The sequence below is a fragment of the Corapipo altera genome, unplaced genomic scaffold, assembly GCF_003945725.1.
Source record: "Corapipo altera isolate COAL_440 unplaced genomic scaffold, ASM394572v1 112, whole genome shotgun sequence".
In the NCBI taxonomy this organism is placed as follows: Eukaryota; Metazoa; Chordata; class Aves; order Passeriformes; family Pipridae; genus Corapipo; species Corapipo altera.
In genome coordinates, this window is record NW_020884899.1 from 7216597 (window position 1) to 7243752 (window position 27156).

Sequence of the window (27156 nt, forward strand, 5' to 3'; positions counted from 1 at the left end):
TGCCTCAGGTATTTAGAGATTTTAATATAATATATTAACATTATAGAGCTAGTGTAAAGCTAAATCAATAAATAGCGCTTTCTTTGGTTAAATTAAAAGGCATAAATCCGAATGTTTTGGACTGAGCAGACTTTGAAATTGTTTAAATAAACCTTCAATCCCAAGGTTTCAGCCCTGCAGGTAACGTGAGCCAGGCTAACCATCTTCTGGGTCTCCAGTCAAAGAATAAAGATTAAAATAGAACTCCAGCCCCACAGATGCATTACACAGTCACCACTCAGGAGATCTAAATAGAAACCAACTCGAACACAGTCAAAATCCCAGCAGAGTCGATGCAGTGAAGTGCTACGGGGCAAATGTAGTTAATAGCTCCACATAGCACCATTTCCCCTCCACGCAAGTACACTCAGCATCGCTATCAACATGGTAATTATTGCTTAATGCTGTGCTACAAAGGAGGGAAAACAAATTTCTGTAAATGGAAAGGAAAGAAGATTGAATGTATTCTAGGGTTTTCACAGCGTTCTAAGGGCCTTACACACTTTCCAAATATATTCATGGCCTGCAGGGCAAGTAAATAAGTTTTAGAGCTACGAAAAAGCTTCACCTTGGTTTATACACAGGACCTCAGACTTGCTTGTTTTTTGAGGAAGTGATATTAATTGGTTGTGCTATGTTATTTCCCAAGCCCCAACGAAAAAAAGGAATTTTAGTGAGCGCTGAACACGGAAAGTGAAATATGTTCTCCCTGTACCCCCAAGTTTAGGGTGCAGTAACTAAAGAAAACTGCCTGGATCTGCCGGTTGAACTTCATGTGTGGACAAAACTGGTTTGTCCATTGGGATTACAGTTCCCACACAGAGTTGTGTGGAACCACATCAAGCAGTAGAGAGTGCTGAGGACCAGAATGACCAAAGCCTGCCTTTTACTGGAAGTTCACCATCGTAATGAAACAAAGAATTCAGATCCTGAAATTCCTCTCTGTACTTGGGTGTTAGTTCAAGTATTTCAGGATCTCTGGCTAGATCACTAATGTTTCCTTTCCAGTTTGAAGCCTGGACAAACCCCAAATTATTCCAGCTCCTTTGGAAATATAGGTGTTGCTATTAGGGGATGGAGCAAAGAGGGAACACAAAAGACATAAAGACAGAGAAGACAGGTTGTAGATCAGGATATAACAGTACTTGAAATGGCACTGAGATATCGAGTGCCCAGAAGAGAACGTGACTACCTCGGGCAGCCCTGGTATTTAAAAGACCTAACAGCTATTTTGGATTTGCCCTTCACAACTCAAAGAGATAAGGGGGATGAATAGGAAAGAACAAAGCAGGATAAGTAACATAAGAGCAGAAAACAAATACCACAACTTCTTTCTTCTAGCTATCTTAGCAAAGTACAGACTAAATGGAAAGAAAGGGGAAGGTTGGATTTGAGGCAAAGAAAGGGCAAGCCAGATGAAGGACAAGTGTGGAGCAAAGGTGAGATGAAGAGTGTGACAGGGTAATGGGAAGAGCCATGAAGCAAAAGGCCAACCTGCACAGCTACAAAAAGTCCAGTGAAAACTTCAGAAAGGTCACTGGCTTTCCAAAGGTTTCCCTGTGTGGCTACAGGATGAAAGGGTGCAGCTTGGGACCTATGCATGAAAACAGTTTGTACAGACTAACTTTACCACACATAATTCATTTACTGTCAATTCCGTTCAGGAGGTTTTCTTCCTAATAAAGTAGATCATAACACTTTTTTTCCTCAGATGATTTCTTACCTCAGTGGACTTTTTATGCTCAAAGCTGCTTTTTTTTGTAAAGTTCCAAGCATTTTTTTACAACAGTTTTTTAAATGGAGAATGGTAGTTATAAAATGTGAGCTGCAAAATGGACTTAAGACCTGAATCCTTCCTCCCAATTTAAGATTTTTTTACTCATAGTTAGATAAAGAGTAATTTATGCAAATCCTTCTAGAAATTATTTTACTATATCAAACAGTGCTCTTGCTGGAATTTAAGAAATAACCAGCTTATACATTTAGTAACCTTGCATGATATTAACTGTAAATGATGATTTTATTGAGTTTGTTTTTTTTCAAAAACTATATATTGCTGCCAACTTACACCAAAGTATTTCTTGTTTTTACCATGAACAGTTGTATATATCCTACAGACAGATGGCAACTTTCAGCAGTAACATAATTTCGCCTATCTTTCCTTGTCTATGATTCCCACAAGCCAGTTTATCTCCCAGAACTCCCTTTAAATTGTGACAAAGAAATTTCCCTTAAAAGTGATGGTATAGAATAGTCCCCTGTTATTTTTCATGTTATTTATATAATTTCCCTGGTAGCACACTGTGCTATTACATGCTATAAATCATATTTTATTTTGGAAAGAACTGCTGGTGGTGTTATTTTTAGATCCAACTCTACTTCTGCTGATATCAGCCAGGCTAAGAAAATAGCTGTAGGAACATTTAAATCTCACATACAGTTTTGGGATGATATCCATATTATAAATGTTGTGGGAACAGCAGTACTATAGGAGTAAATAGATACACCACTGACTGAAGAGAATGTGTCCTGAACATATGTGTAGCTGCACTTTTACACTATTGAGAAACGAGAAAGTGGCTTTACTTTTTCTAAGCATTATTTCTGCAGCCTTTTTCTGGCCAACTAAATTGCCACAGCTTGCATTTCCATGACATTTTGACCTAGCTGCAGCCAAACCCATTGGAAAGCACAGTATCTGATCCCAACGGGGTTTCAAAGGTATGTTACATCACACAGAAGCCTGTAACTTCTACTTTTTTTTTCTCAAAGACCAAGAGTATACTTTTCTTTTACAGAATTGTTATTATATAACCTGAAGTTGAATGCAGAAATGGGAAGTTTAACCTTAGAAAAACTGCCTATTTTCTTTGCTTCACGCTTTGAAGTGGTCATAACTGAGCAGTTAAAAACGGACCAGTAGCAAACAGAAGAACTGATCAACTATTTTTCCCGGGGTACCGAGTCATTTGGATGGTAAATAAGGGCTGTAGGATCAATGAGGGAGCAATGGGACAGCTGGTGTGCACTTTCACATCTTAGGGCCCCACTCTGCTCTCTCTGATACCCCCATAAATCAGGAGGAGCTTAAGTAAATTAGAAGCAGCCACCGAAGTGGTGTGGAGTCAGAATGAAGCACCGAGTGTTCCAATCTGTGCCACTCAGTATTCCATATCTGACTTAAGAGATTGGCTCCCTTTCAGAGCTCTACATTAGACATATTGCCTTCTTGTTTTAAAATATGTATGTTTAATATTTAATTTAACAGAATTCCATATTTCAGTCTCAGTGTACTGTGCAAGTCCCTTTGAGGTTCGTGGTTTGTATGTGCAGTTGCAATTCTCCTCAAGTGCAATTTGGAAGCACCATTGCCTAATGGGGTGAAAGGAAATATCTGCCTCCAATTAATCTTGGTTCTCTTTTGAGTGAGAAATGAAAGTATTGCCCAGCCAATGATGATTTGTGAAGTGGGCTGCAGGAGCTGAACCAGGCTATCCAAAACTCCTTTGATGTATTATGTGTGGTAGTGGAATACTAGTAGAGGTCTCATCAATTGTCCACACACTTCAAGTCCACACAGGTAATTTGGACAACCAGCTTCAAATGACAACACACTAAAAAATTTTGCCAACTCTGAAATATTGGTTATAATGCTACACACATAACTTATTGCACATCAGACTGTGTAGGTATCATAAAATAGGTACAGTTAAAGTAAACTGATCCTGTGCTTATATTTTCACAGAGATATAAAAGTTATGTCACGCTGCAAAATATTGCATAATATTTGCTGAGACGAGAGACAGATCAATAATATGCAAAAAACTAATTTCACAATTTAGAAAAATGCTCACAGATTTTGAACTTTTGGTCTGTTGGGACAAACCATAGAAAGTGTGAAGTTACCTCAGGCCAACGATGGTAGAATGAAAATAGCAGTTTAAATGGTACCTGGGTGACCATCCTAGCTCTCTTGCAGGAGAGACTATTTTCAAGACCATTTGGCACACCTAGAATGTGGGATAGCTCTCTAAAGTAAAGAATATAAACATTAAAAGGTCGGAAATAAAACAGCTATCCATTGAAACTGGCAATGGGAATCTTTGCCATTTGGCTCTGAACCACTTTGCCACTCTGCATTCTAATGACAATTACGTGTCCCACACTGATATTTGACTTTCAATTTTCATAGAATTACTGAGAGTGTTGAAGGAGTTAATGGAGGCATAGTACTTTCTTCAGAGAAAATATGAAATTAGATTAGAAATCAGATTGCCTTGAAAACACTACATGCAGCAAAATGTGCACTCAGAAAGCCTTCAGGAGTAATCATCTAACCATGGTTTCTTGTGACTTGTGTTTTACTGTTCCACGACAAAGAAAACTAAAAAGAAAAATGAAACATCTGTGGCGAGATTCTTTTGTCTCCAAGAGACCCAGTTCAACACCTCACAACCCAGGAGATGTGAAATTGTTTCAAACTGTTCTCCACCCTCACAATCACCATCTGCAGCAGGGGGCTGTAAAATTCCCCTGGAATGACCCCGAGGGTGTCGGCGGCTCCATGGCAGCTCAGCAGATGTGCTGCAGCCTTCCCCTTCCATGTTATCCTGCTCCAGCCCTGCCCAGCAGGAGGACTCCAGAGTTTGTCCTCAGACGGCATCTTTAAACTCCCCCTCACCATGTGCTGCCAGGGGTATGGTCCCTTGGCCAGGAATAGAGCTTCTGAGGGCCTCTTTATGCCAATCTGATTCCTCTTATCTTACATAAGGGGCCAGAGCAGGGACAGAGCTCACTTTCTGAGCTCTAAATCTATCCTATATGGCACGCAATTCTCCAAAGTACAGCCAGCTTCTGCTTTTATGGAGTACTGTGCAGTGAAGAATGAAGGATCCTGTTTTTCACCATTTAAAGATGTATGATAGCAACAAACCTCTATGTTAAAATATTTAACTCGAGGAGAACTTATGGAAATTGTCTATTCAAGCTCAGCAAAGACATTAAATTACCAAGCTGTTCTAGGACAGTTGTGTGTGGAGAAAAGCCAGAAATGCTCTGAGATTGTAATGTTACTCACAAAGATTCCAGCCTGAGCCTGATTCAGAAGCTTTCCATACAGATCAGGCATGGTGAGCTGCAAAATGTTACCATATCAAATTTCTGCAAAACATACTCTGTGTGTACACGTAGATATAAAATCAGGACTTATACACAGCACATTTCCTGCCATATTTTGAGTGGCATCTGTTTGTTTGGTTTGCCGAAATATGAAAAATAATATTTCGCGACTACTGGTAACACAACGCTGACAAGATTCAAGACTATAGCTCTGTCTGTCAAAATGCAGATTACAGACAAATCCTTCTATCTCAGTGTTTTAATCAGTCAGATCAGGGCATTGATGAATATGCAAATTTGACTGTTTATACACTCTTTTCAGAGTGAAAGGAAACAAATTCAGTTTCACTATAGAATTAATGACAACTCTGTCCTCTAAGATTAATAATTAAAACTCTACACATTAAGATGATCCTGCTCTTTCCTCCCAGCCTCTGCAGATTTTACTTTTCTATTTTTTTAAGACCCCTTTCCCTTATAATTGTTTGTTCCCCTAATTGGAATGATTAATTATTAATGCCAGTTCATGGACATGCAATAGTCACCTTTAGAACAAGAACTGTACTTTAACTATAAAAAGGGTTAAAAAACGCCACCTTTTGTTAATTCTGTTTTCACTCTTTTCTGTAAGTTAATTTTTTCCTCCAAGTTTTATGCCACCATAGGGATCTCAATGGCCTGCTTTAATGCTGGAAGCCTTTTATTTATTCCAGTGCAGGGTGTACATACATTTTGATTTTCACAATCTATGCTGGGTTTTTTTTTAAGAAGAAACTGATGCTGGGATCAGCAGCCTTCACAGGAATCACAGTTTTCTGTTTCTGAAGCACACACTGAAAGTTTAGGCCAAAATAAACCTCAGAGAAAAGATTAAGAATGTGGTACAAGTGCACTATAAAGTCTGAGAAAGCAGAAGTTTAAAAACGCGACAGGATTTGAGCTATTATTTTTTTAATCTGATGATTTCTGGGTTGATATGGGAGTGGCTGAGTCATGCTTGCCAAATCCTCTGGACAGCCAACATTTCAGAGAAAGATGATAGCAAAGTGAAGAGAAGTTCAGCCTTACCATTAACCCTTCTTCTTGCCCCAGAAGAACTATGACACTCAATTTTTGTGTGGTCACTAGGATCTACACAGACACCACTAAAAACCCCTTCTAATATCACATCACCAAAGCAGGCATTTTTAAGAGTAAATAAAATAGGTGGTTTGTGTATGTTTTGCATTATTTTATCAAGAAAAGTTATCTTCTAGTTTAAAAAACCCATTTGTTTCTCAACAGAAAAAGCTCTTCCAGAAAGACAAATGGTCAGAGTACTCTAAAAATCACATTTCCTCAATAGAGCTGTTTCAGTTTCATCTTTTAATGTCTTTAGAGGTGAATTGATCCTACGTGGGAATTTAGCATGGCCTCGCACATCGCAAAGGAAATACTTTATGTGAAATTAAATTAGCATTTGTCTATATTTCACCGAGCAGGTACACTTCCTCCTGTGGCATTGATAGCAGGAAAACAAATATGTGCGTGTGAGTGTCTGAGCAGGGGGGATGAATTATATTCTGTAGGCATTTAAGGGCAGACATTCATAACGAAGCCTGCTGGCTGTTACTTACCACACTGAGTCCCAGCAATTCCCTGCAGAAATAGTCCATGTTCCTCCTCTGGAGGGTGTCAAGGTAGTGCTGGAGGCGAGTGTAGGTGTAGGGGTAGCAGTAAGCAAACTGGTAAGTGTCATCCTCTCGGTCAAAGCAGAAAGCAAAAGACATGACGTAGTTCTTCCTGTGGTCTGGGCAGCGGTAGTAGTACACATTTTTAGAGGGTATTCTTTGCCTAAAAAAACCAAAAACACGCATGTATATTTAGTTCTTGACACGTGTATATGTTGGCATGAGAAATCTGAACAAAAAGGCTACGTGAGGTTCAAATTTCTTCTAAAGGAAAAGAAGTTGAGAGGTTTGAACAGCTCAGGAGCTGGGGAGCAGGGCCCAGAGCCTGTGTTTGGGAGCAGTGCAGACAACTGCCATGGCAGAGCCCAGGCACAGCACAGCTGCTGGGACTGCAGCTCTCTCCAGGTGCCCAAGCTGGCAGAGTCACCACAGCAGGGCAGGGCATCATATAACCAGGAAAACCCACTCCCATAAAGTGAAAAGGATGCACAGGCTGTTCAAGTATCCTCTACTTTGCTATCAAGTTGGTGCAACTTCATAGCACTACACAGGCTCCAGACAAACCTCTGTCTGGAGTGTGGTACATCCTTTGTAACAGGGCTGACTCACCAGCACAGAGATGAGGCATAACCAGTGAAGGAATGTCAGTAAAAAGCATCACTGACAGAACTGAATTTCTGAAATTCAGGACATCTTTATGACTTTTTTTTATGCTTAACAGTCAGGGCATACATATCGACACCTATGCAATGAATGGAAGAAAAGATAAACTCTTGAGGTTAAAAAACCCAAACCAACCAATCAAACAACAACAACAACAAAATCAAACAAAAAAATTCAGGTATGGAAAATAACCAGGCCCTAAATTAGAAAGCAAAGAAGAAAAGGGTATTTGGTCCCATTCCAAATTGGACAGTTCTGGTTTATCTAACAAGATAGAAATGAATATACATGATGGTAAATAATGATAATAAAGACATTTATGTCATTGTTATCAAGCTGGTATCTGTTTAAGGAATAACAAATATCTGCCTGCCATCTCTCACCTAACTCCAATTATTCTGTTATTTTTCAACAGAAATTAGTAATATTTCAGAAGGGGAACAAAAACTTGTTCTATGGATGAAAGACACTCACTCTTTCTGTTTTTATGCTTTCTTCATTTCTTAGATGGAATTTCTAACTTTATTTAGACAGGACAGTCTCCAATCACACCATGCACTTGTAATTTGATGTAACTAACTTACATGTTTGGCAACAAAAAACTATGATCCTGCAGACTCCATCTGATTCAATTACACAACATTATAAACAGGTCTCATCTGATGATTGGAGCAGATCTCAGCTAAGCTCGGATCATGGTGAGGGGAAAACATAATAAGATTTAGAGACATAGCACGAGTAATGTGCTGCTTTGTAATAGTTCCGAGAAGCTGGTCTGCTGCAGAACATCAGTTTTGGCCTCTCATTGTTAATATGAATTAGAGGACAAAACCCTCTCATTATATACAAGTACATGTTTGCCAATTAGCAGCAGTTAAGGACTCTGATCAGCGAGACTCAGGACCTACAAAGAGAAATGGAAAGGAATTGAGATCTTCCTGAGAAAGTACAATAAAGAACCAGCGATGCAGTTAATTAGACTCGAAATAAGAAATTATTTGCCCCTTTTAATGCCCTGCCTCTTGAACGTTCAGGGCTTCAATAATTTACTTCAGCATCATGACTGAACATGAGCCAGCAGTGTGCCCAGGTGGCCAAGAAGGCCAATGACATCCTGGCCTGTCCCAGTAATAGTGTGGCCAGCAGAGCCAGGGCAGCGATCGTCCCCTCACGTTCAGCACCGGGGAGGCCACATCTCAGACCACATGTTCAGTGTTGGGCTCCTCACTTCAAGAAAGATATTGAGGTGCTGGAGCTGGTTCAGAAAAAGGCAATGGAGCTGGTGAAGGGTCTGGAGATATTTAAAGGACATGTAGATGTGGCACTTGAGAACGTGGTTTAGGGGTGGAATTGGCAGTGCTGGGTTAATGGCTGGACTCGATGAGATTAAAGGACTTTTCCAACCTAATGAAATCTGTGATTTGATGATTAGTTTTTTTCTTAAAAAAGATATTTGCTTATCACTAAGATCTGAAAATAATATTTAAGCCACAAATATAAAGCACAGAAAAACAAAACTTTTATTTTTTTAAAGAAGTATCAGTAGGGAAAAAACACCACCAGCCATCTGCATGCAGAACCCAAACCTAATAGGTTTCTTCAGTATCTTAACATATTTCTATCATTCACCCTTACTCTGGAGTGCTATAGGACATCCCTCATTTGATCTCAAATCAAGCAGATGATATGGCAGTGGGTAAATGTATTCTAGCTCCCAGTCCTCAAACCATAATGCAAGTTTAAACAGTATGTTGCTGAGTTGTTGAACTTTATTTGTTTCCACATTAGCATGGGAGAAATAATAAAGGACAAGCCTCACTTTATGCTATAAAAATTTCATGTAAAATGAGACCAATAGGAGGAAATTCAGGATTTTAGAAAGGCTAATGCTAATTGAAATTCATCTGCCGATAGTTAATGTTTAAATGACACATAGTTCTCCTTGGTTCAATAACTTCCTACTTTTAAGCAAGTTGAAGACAACTTTGTTAATGTATTAAAGGCACTTTTGATATTTCATTCCCTTTCCCCTTCATTATAAACGCTAAGCATCTGTTTTATTATCCACTTTGACACATCACTTTATGGCTGCATTTGGCTATTATGGCTAATCTTGATGTCTAGGACATCTGGTATTGACATTTCACTATCTGGTGTCTGACACAACAGCAGAAACCATCCTCAGTTCCCAGGTTTAAATTCACCCTCTCAGGGCAAAAAGTGCCCAAACTCTTAATTCAAACCATATCTTCCAAAAATAATTATAATAGTACTCCTGTCACTGCTAATCTATTTTTATCTCTCCTAGCACTTTGTCACTGCTAATCTATTTGTGAGTCATATAGAGAAAGAGAGTTAGCGTTTAGATACCAACAACACATCTTTACACACAGGAGTTTAATCAGATTGAGATCTTATCAGGGAATTAAAGCAGAAAAGAAAAAAGGGGAAGGAAAAGAAAGAAAAGAGACACAGTGCTAGATATCACCAACTGAGTTTTTGATAACGAAAAGACATTGCTCAGTTCTTGAATTAACCTTTGTGTCCTAGACACACTATTGTTTACTCTTTCCCTTTTTTGTTCTATGCCTTCTGGAAAAGGACACCCACACACTGTGGCAGCAGCTGCTCCTATTAATTTAAAGCTATTACAAAAATTAAAATTAAACCCAATTACTTTGGCTGGTTTATAGCTGGGGAACGGCTTAGTCTGATTGTTCCCTCTGGTTATGGACAAAAACAATATTCCTACCTACAGGCAGCTGCCAGTGGAATACTAATGCATCTAGGGCCTGGCAGGAACAGATTCCAACTGCAGAGTCTGACTGCATTTCTTACTAGAGAAAAATATCTTATCATGGATCTCCAGAAATGCACCAACTTCTTACACTGTATTTCACAATGAAGCCGATTTGTAGTTAGAGGCAGGAAAGCAAAATGACGGTAGAAACCTCGATGCACAGATTTGTCCCTTTGCATTTCCAGGCAGCTCCCTCTAAGCAAGGCACCCTGCTAATTGATACACAACTGCCTGGATGATTGTTTAAAGGAGAACCACCCCAATTCTGAGAACAGCCACACAGAATAATGTGCAAGCAACTAATTCCCAGTCTGTTTTGGAAATGCGTTTGAAGAACTGAAGCTTGATATTTTACCACACTTTGAGACAAATTCAGACTGCTTAGTCCTAAAGGTAAATGCAAACCCTTTTGTTCAAAGGAAAAAGGAAGCACAGAAATGAAGAGTTTCTCTCTGTTTTGACTCTCATAGTCCAGTGCCAGTCAAAGGTTTGAGCCAGTGGATTTGAGTGCCTTCTCCTCCTACCTGCCCAGCCCAGCAGATTTGTTACTCCAGGTGAGAATGTCCATGTGCCTGTTCCTGGCTGTTTGCTACGGTGCAGTCTGGAGTCAGGACATTTGCTCTGTTTGGTAGTGTGCCATAAGATCCCATTTTTCAGAGTACAAATAATGAAAATTAAAATTGTAGTTCTCACCCAGTATCAAAAATCTGATGACTTCAGAGGCCCCGGGATTTTACTCCTTGAGGCAGTGAGGGGTGAAATTTAGCAATGAAAACTTTATTCTAACTATATTTCTAATTTGAACATAATTTTGACTTTGACTCTAAGAATTTTGACTTTGAAGGCAAACTTTATTATCTTTTCTGTTTGGTTTGGTTTGGTTTTTTTTTTTTTTCTCTCTGCTACCTTACTTCCCTTTGAAAACTGGGAGTTAATCAAGACTTTGAAGGACCAACACAGAGGGATGGTGGGGATGCCGCTTTGTGGCATCTGTTCTTTAAGTTTTAAACACATAAGGGTGCTAATCAAATCCTTTTGTGGTACCACAACAGTAATAATTACAAAATAACTATTTTTGGAGCGCTTTTCCCCCCATTGCATGACCAAAGCAGGGAGCTCTGGCCCAGCCAAATTCCCAATGGCTTTAACAAGCAGCATAAATAGTCTTTGGATCACCTTTAATATGACACTCCTGAAGTAATTATTCAGTTCCTTGTCCCTACAGGATTGGGTTAGACATACCACAGTCACAAAACTTCAAAGGAAAATGATGATCTTTGGAGGAAAAACAAAAAGCTGCAGGTGCTGTAAAGGATCAATGGTCAAAGGAAAAATGAAGTGATCTGAGTTGCAGAGGAATGCTCCAGTGAAGCTGGTTGGGATGTTTGTTGGCTGTGGTGACACACTGTGGTGATCATTTTCAATTGCCACCAATTTGCATGTGCAGGGATACTACTTAGCAAATCCACAAATTCCCAAGCCTGCACATAGAACTCAAAGGGGTGGGCCCGAGTCACAACCTCAGATGAAATAAAGCCTAAAGACCCAAAACCTGATCCCAATTCAACTTTACAAAATAACCTTCAGGTACTTATTGACAGTACCCTGAACACAAGACTTGGCGACTCTTTTGGACTGTTCAGATTTAACTCCTAAAGCTGGATGTCCCTAGTTATCCACTGCAAGAAATCCAACACACTCTGGACAAAATATAAAGATGTAAATCATGTGCTGCAAACTCCTCTTCTGGGAGGCAGCCCTTTCAAACTGAAGGCCTTACTGACTTCTTCCTCTGTTAGTCTAAGCCATTATTTTTCTTCTTGCTTATTCTTGTTGACAGGTGGAGCTGACCATCTTCAAAATTCCTGGCTTACTTGTGACAAATAAGTTTGTAGGGTTTTTTCTTGCACATAATTTTATATTTGATTCACAGAGCATGGAGTGACAGTGAATATGTCAGATAGTGTTAAATATTCTTTGCAGACAACTGAATGGGTTTTGGCACAGCTAACTCAGTTTCAGACACTGCAAAATAAGTCCTGCTTTTATTCTTCCTATGCATTAGAATGTTCTCCAAATATTTTCACAACTTAGGACCTCAGGGTTTTCTACCTCTAACTAAACCTGGTTGCTTCTTCTCAAGTATAAAAATTAAAATATTACATAATTCAACCTCATAAAAATCAGGAACTCTAGATATACAGCTTTCATATTTTAATTGGCATAATTCAGTAACCTCTATCAATATTGTTAGGGAATTCAAATAGTAATGAACTGTACAGAGATTGCTTGTAAAATCTCTTCATTCATTACAACTCCAAGAAGAAAACACTGAGTTTTTAATTACTTTTTTTCCTCTACAACTTACAAAATTAAGCAATGAGATGGCTTATTTTTTTTCTTTAGTGAGAGTTCCTGCATGTTAAATGTTTATAACAAACAGCTGATGTTGGGTTCCTATACCCTAGTCAGCCCAGGATATGTTTTTATGAGACCTGCACATCAGATGAATCAGTTCCATCAGCTGATGTTAAGACAACAAAAAAACCCTGGAAGTACATTATTACTGCTTTAGTACTTGAAAGCCAAAACCTAGAATCAGATTTGTGTGAGCAAATGGTATGAGAATTATTTCCCACATTTTATACCTTGGATGGATTCAGAGGGAACTTGCTAAGAATGTTTCTATCCCAACTGTGTCTTCAACACAGAGCAGTGTTCTGACAAGGAAAACCAAGTGGTGAGGAGAAACAACAGATACCAAAATAGCAGTGGCACATGTCCTTTGTCCTGTGTTTGCAGAACAGCTCACACAGATGCCTTGTCAACAGGCCAGTCTTGTAGGTCCTACAATAACACCAATAACAAAACCAAAAAGAAACCTTTTCTACCTAAAACCAGAGGGAACCAGTGGAAGTCACTACTCCTAAGGGTGAGTAGAAATGCTGAGGGAAAGGCATGCCATGCAGGAAGCACAGGGACGCAGGATGGAAGGGTCATGATTACGAGATATGAAGCAATGCTGAAAACCTGTGCCCGGGTCGTGCTGCCAGAAATGAAGTCACCGTCCTTCAGCTCACCAGAATAAGGACAATGAAGGGGAGCACTGAGAAATTACAAGCTGGAAAGAAATAATTTTTTAAATGACTGAATTACTTCTTAAGCGACTTCATATAAGACAGGGTAACACTGGATCCCCAAAATTAAGTGAAGTGTTGTTTCAGGTTCTCCACATCTCAGTTTGGTTTTGTGGGAGGAGGTTTCATTCAGTGTTGTCCATCACTCCTCTCTTGTCTATCTCCCCTAAACATGAAACTTGTTCAAGAAGGTGCAAATTTGGCACGGTGTCCTCTTTTGACAAAACACTTTAATGTGTCTTAAAGGAGCTGTCAGCTGACAATGAAATCCAAAATCTGCCAGCAGCAGGTTCAAGTGGGATTTCCAATGGACAAGCAGCAAATTCACCTTCTTTTCTCCCTCAGAACCTCCCAGCAGAACTAAAGCTATACACCCTCCTCCATCTTTTGTTTATTCTGTCCAGTTGCTAAATCTTAAACTGCAGTGACTTTCCTCAGAAGCAGCAGTTCCAACACTGCAATTATTCTACAGAAACTCTCTGTTAAACTGCAGGGATAATGAATGGTGCTGATTTTTTTCTGCTGTCAAAATATGATTTGCCTACTGACCACAGGTATTCCAGCCATGGATTGTTTCAATAGAAATATCTCCATGCAGTGTTTAGAAAGGAAAAAAAAAAAAGAAAGAGAAGGAGAAAAGCTGACTTTCCACAAAAATAGTAGAATAAGAAAAAAATCAAGCCATACATATGTTGTGATCCTCTGAAGATATCATGTATGCAAGAGAAGGATGCAGAGGTCAGTGTTTATGTCCTGAAACGCAGCTACAGGCAGAAAAAAAAAAACAAAAAACAAATAGAGGTTTAAAAAATATTATTTGTTTTTAAAAAATACTTAAATTGGCACATGAAAATTCATGATAAGATTCACTGAGTGAGGCAAGGAATGAGGGAAGAAACGGTGATGCACCACCATAGTTCCAAAGTTTGGAATGCAGAAAAGAAAAACAAGAGGATTTGGAAGGAACTGAGAAAGAAGAGCCACAAATGCTGCAAATAAGTGGAAAATTTCAGAAAAATAAAGTCAGCATAAATGATGTTGTACTAGAAAAGGTGAGGACAAGAAATGTTCCACCTCAGCACAACACTTGTCCTGGCTTTGACCTGTACCAGACTCTCTGGTCATAAAAGAGCAACTCTACTGACAACTTCAGAAGACAGTTTGAATGTGACTGACATCAGGGAGAAAAGAAGCAGGTAAAATCCAGAAGAACGTGTACCACTGACTGTGTCAGAAAAGAAGGCAGGTTAGGAGACAGAAAGAAGGGGACAAGATTGGCACACCATGAGCATACTAACCTCAAATTGGCCAGAAATGAGGTAATGGAATGACTTAAAGTAAGTGACTTTTTAGGCCTTCCCTTTGCCTACTACCACTGAAAGGAAAAAACATGCTTGAGAGGATCGTGACCTGGACAAATTCAGGAAAGGCTGCTTGGTGAGAAATAGTTAATCCTTATTAAGAATCTCTTCAAAATATGATTATTTCAGTCAATTTTTTCCCCAAGTTCAAATGAATTCCAAAGAATTTCACCAAACAATTTACTCATTAGCATAATAATTTAGTATCTTCATGACCAAAGTCAGCATTTTCCTCCATTATTCTTTCCTATCTCTGTTACAATCTGACATACAAACCCTCCAGATTATGTTGACTGGAAAACACATACTTACAGGATTACACAGGCTATAAAACTGAGTCCTTACAATGTTTGGAGCATGTGTTGGCCTGGGAATGAGGGACCAACCTCAATCCCAAATTCAAGTCCCTGAACTGCACTACCAGTAGACCACTGGGTCAGCTCTAATAGCCTCTTAGCCTCAATTACCTAATTAGCCTTTTCTTCAGTCTCCTCTTCTCCCTTTCCCATCTGTTCCCCTATTCCCACCACTCCCTGTTCTTCTGCAAGAATAATTTTTTAAATCTATGTTAACTTCATTTAGGTTAGTCTCAGGTGACTTCTCTATGCAAGAATAATTTATAAGTCTCATAAGAGCCCCAACTTGAGGAAGTATTTCAGTAACATATGAATTCTGAAATCCATGTTTAAAACGTTGATGATTTCACAGTCTAAATACAAAGCTGGGATTTTTAATTTATGTCATTTAGATGTGAACTTTAACTACCAAAGGAAGGAGAACAGATAGGAAAGATTTTGCCAACTGTAGCTTGGTTGGTACTGAACTGTCCTTAGTAAGATCTGAAATCTTTTGGAAGCCTCAGCCTTCCCAAAGTATATTATTCCTGATAAAGAACAGTGCATCTCTGATAGCAGATGATGTATGAGCAGGATAAAGACAAAAGAAAACAGGAAATTGTCATCAGGAATGGATCAGACTTTGTTAGCTGGGCAAACTTTCCCATAATATGGTACTTTATCCTGTCATCTGTCTACACACAATGAAGACTGAGTCCAGTAATTCATTTTTAATGCCCCATTTCTTACGCCTTCTAGCACCTTGTTCACTTTTTCTACCATAACAGCATCACAAACGACTTCTGTTATGGAACTGCCAACAGCAATGTTCAGGTTTTTTCCCTGTAGTTAGAGGATAACATTTTTCTGTTGTTTCCTCCACATACAAACTTCTCATTTATCAGGAATGAACCTTCTTTATCCAGCTGAGTAACTTGTTTAGATCACCCAGAAGTTTCTAACAGCGTGCTACAGGCTTAAATTACTTAAGTAATTACACATCATTTGTTATTGTTACCACCTAATCCTTCACCTCTCCCTTCTCAGATCATTAATAAATATATTTAGCATATGACCTGACAGGTAACTTTAAGAAACACAGCTGCTGGCCTTTTAGTGTGATGAAAACTGACCACTTAGCCCTCTGCCTTTTTGTTTCCTTGTCGGGGTTTGATCTATGAGGGTACTTGCCCTGTCACCATATGTGACTGCTTAGCCTTTGCAGCAGTGTCTTGTGACAGACTTTGTCACATGCTTTTAAAAAGTCAAAATACATTATGTCAGGCAGCTCGTCTCCCAAGCCTGGAACCTAAAGGTGAGGAAACATTCCAAGGAACTCCCACGGGGAAAGTGCACCTTGGCATCCAATGGAATAAAAGGGAGATAAATGACTGGTGAGCAAGCCAGAAACACCTTTCTTTGGCCGATATTGTAATTATATTTTTTAAGGACATTTATATTTTTTCTATTACAAAGGCAGTTACTTCATCATGTGGAGAAAACACGGGGAAGCCCAATTCAACTGACTGTCCAAGGGAATCAATGCAGGAACCAAAATACAAAGGTTACACCTTTAAAAAAAAGGAAGAGGAAAAAAAAAGGAGACTCAAGTTAAAGCCTTTTGCAAGATGAGTGAGGACCAGAAGCTATTTAAGCCTCTCCTAAGAAATAAGAGCCTGTGCCTGGTTCTCAGCACTGTGCTTGCTTTTCCAAGGGTTGAAACAATAAAACCAGTCAGCAGAGGGGTGGGAACTGATGGGAACAGTGGGTGAGAGCCCCATGAACTGCAGAGCATCCAGACTTGTGGCTACCAGAAGTACCAAGTGTGGCTGGCAAGGAAGTGTCTGGTTGGAGGAGTGAAAAGCAGCTAATAAAATGCATCACATCAGGTCAGCACAGCCTGGGTTTGGCTTCACTACCAGGCAGTCCTGGCTACTCTCACACTGGGGATGAAAGCAGGTGAAAACAACCCAGTGGCCTCACTAGATGAAAATACTCTTGGTACAGTTATCATCAGGAACTGGTTATTGCTTCTCTGAGCATCTGACTTGTCAGACTTCTCTTTAGTCCTTTTTAGAAAAACATTGCTTATTTTTCCATCCTTTTTGTGAGTGGGGGAAATTCTCTTTCTGAGCACCACTAAGTTCAGGACTGGTTTCTGGGAAAGGGATGATGTCAGCATGTTAGCAATGACCCCCTAAAATTCAAACCTGGCTTGTTGCTGTCAATCAAATCCAGGGAGAAAGGGTTATCTGACTCTTTTTATTCTTCTCTCTTTCCTATGTGGCTGTGACCAGGCATTGACAGAGGTAGGATGCTGGGCTAGAGGGAATTTTGGTCTGACCCAGGATGGTCATTCTTATTTCTTTTTATGGGCACATCACAGGGTTCTAAGCAGCGTAGTGAGCCGTGGTTTTCCTTTGCTGAACCTGTTCTCATTAAAGTCTCTCACATCATGATCTTCCAGGTGTTTTATTATTCCCTTTTAAATTCCTGTTTCGACCACTTGCAATGTGCAGATGTAATGCTTACTGGTCTAAATATAGGATAAACCCCAGATACTTGCCAACCCTCTGGAACAGAGCTTGGTTTTAATGAGAGTGCATATCTTCGTTAGCAGTTCAGCTAATTCATTCCTAAGCTTCTTCAGAATTCTTTTATATATAAATCATGTGGGGCTGATGATTTACTACCTTTTAATTAATCAATTTGCTCCATCTTCTCAATCTCTGATAGTGCCTCATCTTTATGTCTTTATTCCCAGAAAAGAGCAGGTCTAAAACAGGTACCTCCAAAACTTGTATACTATAAAGACTGATTTATGTCGTAGAACCACCTGATTTCCTTGAGTGAAAACACATAATTTTAAAACATGTACAAGATGTGACAATGTGAGAGAAAAATAATTCAAATTCAGCATTGCAAAGTTTTTATTTCTTCCCCAGGCTACACATCCTGCACGTACACAAATTTTATTCTCCATTCTCCTCCACGAGCCCCTTCAATTCCCTCCTTCCCCCTTCCTTCAGTGAAAAACTACTTTATAACATCCTCCTATTCTTGAGAGTGTTGCAGAGATCCTATCCCCAAGGGTGCTCACGTTTTTCTGCTACAAGGAGAGCCTGTAGGTCTCCCACTTATTCCCCACAGCAGCATATGGCCTGTTAGCAGTGGCAATACTGCATTTCCAGGGCTAAACGTGCATTGTGCTGAGCAGACCTGCCTTTTGTGTCCTTTAGTTATCCCTTTTCAGAGACAGCACTCCGAGCTATCATATTAAACACACAGTGGGAGGAAAAAAAGAAGCCTGGAAGGAAAAGTCTCAGCTTTCCTAGCCAGAAGGGAACAACAAACATGGCAAGGCCTTTTTTTGAAAAGAAAATGAATGTAACAGGACTTCAGTGCTCTGGGTCATGGACAAAGGGCTACTGCTTTGCAAACAGTAGCTGGCCCCCCAGCTCCGAGAAAAAAACGTGTAGATGGCCACCCAGAGATTAAAATCCTTATTTTAATGAGGGGGAAAAAAAATCCTAAGATTTCCCTGCTACTTGAATTCTTTGCCATCTTATTCACATTGGTCTTTTCACCAGCTGATACTGGTTCAGAAATAACCTCCACGGGCCTCCTTCCCCAGGGAACAGAGACAAACCCAATGCAAAGGTGTTGGCCTCAGTCTACAGGGGAAATAAAACACAATTCCTTCCTTCTCTCTTTTCAAACATTGTGAGTTGCTGACCCCCAGAGTAGTATTGATCCAAGAGGAGACTAAGTATCCAAGTGTCCTGCCCTCTCGGTCACTTCTTACTTACAGTGCACATGGAAGGATGCGAGCAGAAGGAAAAACAAGGAGCAGAGGGACCAGGCAGTCAGAGCAATTCTACCCACATGGGATTTCTCATCCCAAACACCAAGTTAAAAAAATGAGATGCTGCAATGGTTAGTGCTGTTGAAGACAGGGGAAAATGAAAAATGGTGTGTGTTGCACTAATCTTGTTTTTCCAAACCGTATGCGCGGTATCAACCGGGCCGCTCCAATTTTTCACAATAATAGTTCCGGCATCATTTTTCTTGAAAGCCCTTTAAAAATATTCATTTTAGGAAAACTCTGTGGTTTGTTGTTTGGTTGTTTGGTTTTTTTTCCTCTACCTGAACAGTCAGTGTCACAAAATGGAGCAACTGCAATCCTTATGCATATTTAAAAGTACCGTCCCATTTCACCGTGCTGAGTTTGTTTAGACTACAAGAGCATTACCTCCTTTACCCTCTTCTGCAATATAACCAGACATGATGGTGAAGGGAAGGGAAATGTAGGATACATTTTGTCAAATTACACAAAGTTTTATTTAGCCTTGAAAGACTCTTCACATTCTCCTGCTGCTAAAGGTAATGACAAAGTTCTAGACACTTCCCTTCCTCTTCAGACTGTTATAAAACACAGTGAGAGAACGTGCACACTGCTCGCAGGTCAGCAAGGAGGCTGGTGCCCTGTGAGAGGATGGGATAAACTGGAAAAAAGTGAGCTGTCTGCATGTCAGTGATCACTAATGCAACGCAGAACTTTGTATTTTGTCAACAAAAGCATTTTTTTCTGTGCTCTCAGGAAATGGAATCAAACTACAGGAGACTCCTCACCCCTCAGAGATTCTCTGAGACAGATCTTCAGCAAACCGTGGGAAACTCAGGTAGTTTGAGTTCCCAGTGACATATATGTACCTGTAAAAACTATGCCTCCAGTGGTTTCTAGGCACACACTGTAAGGCTCCAGAGAGGTTACTCTCAAAATCACTGTTCAAATGTTTGCACTTCCAGAGCCCAATCAATGAGATTATCTAAGCAGATGCTGCACTATTTGTCAGTCCAGGCCCATAACCACACATTCCTTAATACTGTGAAATAATTGTGATGCTGTAAGATTTCAGATGAGGAAAAAGTGGGCAGAAAAAAACCCAAGAGAGTCTTAGGTCACAGGCTCCAATGATAAAATAAAAAAAGGAAATACAGTAAAGATCCCAAGGTGATGGGGTAGCCTTCTATGTTTCTCAGTATTTCCTGCGCTGACCAGCACCAACAACTGTAAAATATCATTTAAATAGCAAGTCATACATAGAAGGCTTCAGTGATAACTCTATGTAAAGCAAAATACTACCAATTCCATCAGCTTTGTTTTTCTGTTTAGCAAATGAAATATCAGTAAGTAGCAGTAATGCTCCTCAGTTTGTTCCAGGTTTTTACCCTGCTGTTATCATCACCATGTTAGACCACTCTGCACACAAAACATGCAAAGCCAGTAGGACTATCATGGCATTTTATTTCCATTTGATGTAAGGTTTTTTGGTTTCCTGGGGATTATTTTACATTTGTCTCAGGAACTCATCTGCTTCACATTTCTAAAGGTTTGCTCCAAATATTAACCTCCATTTTATGCAAGTAAGGCTTTGTAGGACTGGTACTCACGTTAAAAATAGGTTTCTATACTGCAATAAGGCCGAGGTGCTGAAAGAAAGCATCGAAAAATCTTCCAAATAGTGTCAAGAAGCAGTAATATTTATGCTTAAATAAGAGAAAATAAAAGAAAGCAACATATGGGATACAAAAAGTTTTATAAGCAAATGATCTTCAAAATGCTCCATATACTGTGTATTTCCAGGAGAATGACAGGACATTTGCCAATATACTTGTAGGAAATGTTTGTAAGAGTACTTGACGTATAATTTATACATCTATCAAGTTAAACACACAAATGGTGAAATGTAGGTTGTAATAACCTTAAATATTTAAAGGCTTTCAAGCAGGAGTCACAATTTCTTATCTGTTGCTTTCCCAGGCTATACCATGCATCAAACATTGTCCCTCTGGTCTTTAAATGGGACCAGAAGGCACAGAAGTGTTATATATTAAACACAGGTGTGTTGTCTATTCTGGCCAGCATTTTAGGAAATTTAGCCAGGTAAGACTGAAGATAAAAGGTAAAGTGTTTTCACTGTAATAATAGGGAAAATTCAATAAACATACACGTGCACTTAATTAAAAAAATGCATCAAGCTATTACCTAGCATACTGTTAAAGAATGGTTTGAAATCTTTGTAGAAGACTTTGCATCAATCTCATTTTGCCCACAGTTGTACATTAGTTTGGCTTTAAGGAGATGTACAGTCCTGCTGAACGTGAACCACAGTTTTAAAAAGGATTCATAAATTAGGGTTTGGCATTAACAGGCAGGAAGGTAGATGCCATTTCCTATTCCATTAATGACTATAAAAATTTAAGCATGGAAAAATATACGCTGAAAGGTCTTAGAAGTTAACAGCTGACTCTAAAAAAGGAAGCCCACATACTGCATTTTAAACATGAAAACAGAAGGACAAAAATTATTTCTATGTAGCTTCATACACTATTTAGATACATGAAAACATACATATGTATTATTTTAAGTCCCACGCCACTAAAAATGAAAATATGAAACACTCAAAAGTTCATTAGGTTTATTCACCTGGATTAGATCCAGTGGAAAAAGAAAGGTAAATATTATGCCTTACAGCATTTTCAACTGGATGTGATCATGGTCATATTCCTTTCTGTATCTCTGTCTCAGAATTATTAAACTTGATGTTCATTAACCACGGCCAGTCAAACCACTTACACCAGATATAATCCATGCTCCACACAGAGTATCACTAATGCAGATAATGTGAACCTGCAATATTCCTGCTGCACAGATCACTGGAGTCTCCCATCAGGAGATGGGAGTGCCTGTTTTGTGTTTGTCCCGTGCTGACTGCAGGACGTGGACACATATTCTCAAGGGAATGGGGTAAAAGGCCAAGCCATTTTCATAACTCAAGGAAACCAAACCTGAACTCAACTTTCCATGACAGATCAGTTGGCACAGTTTCTGCCCTCAAGCAGTTCCTAGCACTCTGTTAGAATACAGTGTACACAGCTACTCCACAGACAGCCAGTACAAAAACTGCCCAGCACTGTTATTATTTTAAAATTGCTAGTACTAAATTCAAATCAGACAATATAAATGGAAGCATTAAAAAAAACCCAAAAAAGTATTGTTTTAAATTGAAACTACAAATATCAGAAGGGAAATTAAATGACCTCAGGAATACACAGGAACAGCACACACCAACAATAACCCACTGCTTTTGTTTCACAACTGTCTGTCCAGTGCCTGAGTGGCTGAAGACTCTTATCCACCAGATAAATGCACTGTAACTCATCATTTACCCCCCAAAACCCACTGGTCAGCTGAGGGCTGTGACAGCCTCACAGTGTCCCAGGATTTGCAGAGTCAGGATAAACTCTTCAAAACTGTGCAGGAGAAATGCTGCAAATCCAAAACCGAAGAGCTAAGGAAAGGCTTCTAAATGCAACATTTCAAACCTCCCGAATGATGACACGAGATCTCTCTGACAGTTGCCTGAGAGAGAGCTAATGGAGCTGGCAATTCAAGAGAGATAAGAAAGGCACAGATTGAACCGGGAAAAGCAAACAGGTCCAGTCAGAAGAGCTCAGGGGCCTTAAAGCTTTCTGCTTTTTCCAACTCAGCCAGTCCCTTTTCTAAAATTTTTTACCTTTAACTCGTATCCACTTCATGACTGAGCGTACTTGTTACAGGTTAGCTGTGCCTTTGATTCCTTTTCTGTCTCTCCCAAGCAAACACTTCCAAGTGACTCATCTTGTATCTCCACTTTTCCCGGAATCGTGTCTCATGATTTCCTCCCACCTCCTTCCACCACCGTAACACATTTCAGCAGCAAAAGAAGTACAAGCCCACCACAGACTTCCTTTGGGAAGCCATGGCCATAGGAGATTTAAAACAGCGTCCTAAAATCATAAGTGTCTTCTATTTCCTCAAAACTCCCAATCAGAGTAAAGACTTTAGGTGTAGTTTAAAACTTGGACTACCCCCTAAATTGTTATCCCATATTCCCCAGTTATTGTTCACTTTGAACTGTTGTTGATTTGGATCTGAACATTTTTGACTCTCGCTTCCCCACCTGAGCTGCAAGAGGAGTACTTGATTTGCCTCACAAAATCATCCATGAATTTATTTTGTCCTAGAAGGCAAAAAAAAAAAATTAAAATGGCCTTGAAGGCATCAGTGTCCAGCCAGGTGAGCAGGGAAACATTAACATTAAACTTATAATTGACACCTGCACTGACAGAGACCAGTGACTGGCATATCTGGCTTCAGCACTTGCAGGCATTGCTATATAACACACTAAGTCAATCCAACAAAAAAAAAAATTATATAACAGTAGTTAAAGACCTCTCTTCTATTTTCCACTGTGTCTGGCAGCCTTGTACCCTGCAAAATCTCATATAATAGTCTTTAAACATTTTATTCCATCTCACAGAATGATCCTGTCTCTATCAACACCTTGCTGTATCTCACAAGCCTTTTAAGGCCAGTTTCAGGCATGTAAAGAATAATGAAAAGTTCAGAAATTTATTTTGATTTCCTGCAATATGCTACCCAACAGTTTTCTGTTGTGTTATATGACCTTTCTGCCTAGCTAGTGTTTTGCTATTGATTTTAATTACTCAGTTTAATTTACTGCATGCCAACACAAAGCTGTTTACTCCTACTTGCCAAAATGTTGTCGTAGTCTCCCAGAGGAGGGCAAAATGAGAAAACTGTATATGTTTTACAGTTACATGCTATTCATTATAAAGAATTTAATAGATTCACTTCACATAAATGTCACCGCGCTCACATGTAGCCACTAAACACACCAAAACATCACACAGGAAGGAAAATCCTCTGCCATTCAGAGGTGGAAGATAAAAGCCTGAATTTATGAAAGGCTTTGACTTGAAGCAGTTTAGATGTTCTGCTTCGCCATTCTCCTCGGAACAAGTGAGGGAGTCAGGACCATATGTTCCCCTCCTGCATAAAAAAATCGTGGGCAGAAACAAATGACTCCTAAAACCAAAGAGTGATAATAAGTGCAGGTAAATTCCACCTTGCCCCATAACCCAACTGCAGGATGAGAAAAAGGAAATGCTCATTTCTAACTTCTCTGTTCCTCTTCTTGCCACACATCAGAGGAATGGAGAGAACAAACCACTTTGTGAGAGGATCCTACAAATTTCCTTCTTCCAAAGGAAATCATATCGCCATAATGGAAGCTGGCAACACTGGAAGATAAAGGAAGCTCATTTCTGGGGAACAGCCGAGCCCTTTTACTGAACAGCAGTCCAGTTACTCTTTGAGGAGACAGTCAGGTAGGAATAGCAGGACTGGAAAAACTCCAGACAAGAACCTCTGTCCCTTATTATACCTTGGAAAACCTTCAATAGGTGAATGAAAGTCTCAGGATAGAAAACACTAAAAAAATAAAAAAAGGTAATTTTAAAACCCTCATACCAGCTCAACATGCCTGCAAATTTTTAAAGAAAGGGGTAATTTATTTCCCCATATGCTTATTTTGAAACCTACTTTCATTCTCTTCCTCTGATCCTTGGTCATGGAATCCTATTGTGCCGGGAATCTAGAGACCCAAAAAAATGCCCAAACTTGCTCAGTGAGAAATGAAAATAGCTTTTGGTGCATCTGATCATCTTTGAAAGTGTGAATTATACCGACTAGGATTCATGTTTTTTAAACACCAGGTCATCTAGCAGCTCTTTGATTTCAATTGTATTTAAAAATAGGATCATCTGATGATAGTACTGTATTATAAAAGCTTCACCAACTTTGCTCAATTGTAGAGTGCTCTTGAGGAATGACAAGATCTTTGGACAAAGTTGAATATCAAGATGATACACGCTAAGAATATGAAAATTCTCTATTTGAGTATCTTGTTTACAGAGTGAGAGTGAATCTCCTGCAGAACCTTTGAAAATTGTCTTTTAAATTAGCAGGGGAAAAAGATCGAAAGTACTAAAACCATTAATTTTTCATACTACTTTGTATTTGTTTATTGTGGTTTTATGTTTACCATAATATTCTTCCGAAATTAGAGATTTTATCCTGAGACTCTCATCACTACAAAGCATTTATAGCACTATAAAGTCAAGCTCTTAAAGCAACACTTGTTCAAACCCATGATGATTCATTATGAAAATACGCAGAGCTTAAAAATTTCCGATGACTTTGATACAACATAAACTGAATAAGTCTTCCCTAAAATCCAGGCCTATGTTTGCTAAATGCAGGGACAGATTTATTTGAAGGCTTCCATAAACCTAACCAGAGTTGAAAGGAAGCAGGAAAACTTCCCTTTACTCTATCTTCTACTGCACTTTGTAGAACTGAAAGATTAAATTATCTCTGTATGGGAGACTCTTCCTTAGAACTGTGGCTGGCTGTTTAGAGTCAAGTCTTCAAGAGATTCTCAAATCCCAATGAAGTGTATCTGCTGCCTGTCCAATACATGCAAAGACTCAGACACCTCTGAATGGGAGGCAGCAGAGAACGCCAAGGACAAGGGCAATTTCATCTGCTCTATGGTCACAGGGTCACAGGATAAGTCAGGTTGGAAGGGACCTCAAGAGGCCACCAAATCTAACTTCCTTCTCAAAGGAGGGTCAGCTATGAGATCAGACCACGTTTTTCAAGAGGTTTATCCAGTCAGGTCTTGAAAAACCCCAAGGAAGGAGACTGCACAACCTCTTTAGGCAAATTTTCCCAGTGTTTGACTGAGTAGTTGAACTATGAGGACAGTAAACTTTGGTGTTGTGAGGAGTTGTCTCCTGCCTGGTAGGATTCACAACCCTGCACAGGTTGAATGCCATTAGAGACTTCCCACTCCAAGATGAGTTTTGGAAACTATTCCTTCCAACGTGCAGACAGTGGTGACAGTGACAATGTCCCCTGTTACACATTACATCAACTGGTAGTCAGGACACCCACCCAGCTTGAAGGAAACCTGTTATGACTGTCACCTCTGCCTAAGGGGTCTCCCCTCAGGGCAGGGACTGACCAGTCCTGCTTGGACAGGAGGCGCCTCTGTTCTTCCACACATGGTTCCATTTGACATGAAGGGAATTAGGAGACTGGTAGGATAAGAAAGGATTCTGCAGCCCTGCAAAGATCACCCGCACAAGGAGGCCTTGAAAAGGTTCTCTCTCCAACTATGCTATAAATATTTGTTTTCTGCAAAACCTAGGAAGTTTTGTGTGACCTGATCACAGCCAACAGATCAGGCACCACAACAGGCTGAAGAATACCCAATTTACAGGCTTTGTCAAGACCCATTGCACAGGACTTGGTTCCTGACATTACTGTGACTAAAGCATCCAGTCATGGATCTTTAAGCATCCAAGAAATTCAGAAGTCAAAACATAGGATCCTGGAGACCAAAAATATTTGTAAACTTACAGAGCTAGACAGCAGCTCTGAAAGGACTTTGACAACTTCACTTCTACAGTTGGGTTTCAAGAACTGGAATTGGGCATCATTCCCACCCCAAGTCCTTGTGAAGACCCATCTTCTAGACCAGACAACCAGCAAAATGTTAACACACCAAATGGTAACAGCACCAAAACAGACTTTGAGAAAGCTCATTAACAGTCCCATAGAGCTTCAATAAATATAGGAACAAGTGAAGCAAAAAAAATCCAATATTTAAAACCTTATTCCCAAATTCTCCAGGTGGCACTGTGTACAAAATTATACATCCAAACTCAACATCTAGCCTTCCAATACCCAGCATTATTAAAAATGCCAAATCTGAAAACATTTACCAACAGGTGTAATGCTTGCTATCATTAGCAGCGCTAATTTAAAAACCCACATGCCGTAGTAAATCAGAGAGTCTACTCATGGCAACAAGCCTTATGCCCAGAAGTAAGAGTTTATAGTTGCTAGCCCAAAAAAATCTCATACTGTGCTTTTCCTAAGTGTATCAGTAATAAAATAGCAAACTATTCCGTGAAAAATTATGTAAATTCTGAAAACATATTTGGCTTTTCTTTTTTTTTATATGTGTGCTCTATACAGGTCCAGTGAGGAAATGGAAGTCTGTTACCTCAACTCTGCAAGAAATAAATTAGAAGCACTGCAGAGTATGTTGTTCC

General features: G+C 39.5%; 1 protein-coding gene across 1 annotated transcript in view; it reads right to left on the minus strand.

Annotated features, from left to right (window-relative positions):
• LOC113949901 (BEN domain-containing protein 5-like) overlaps nt 1-27156 on the minus strand; it is a 910469-nt gene that overhangs the window by 543629 nt on the left and 339684 nt on the right. Inside the window, exon 5 of the mRNA XM_027649026.1 lies at nt 6774-6990. Within this exon, the coding sequence (XP_027504827.1) occupies nt 6774-6990 (217 nt within the window). The remainder of the gene's footprint in view (nt 1-6773; nt 6991-27156) is intronic.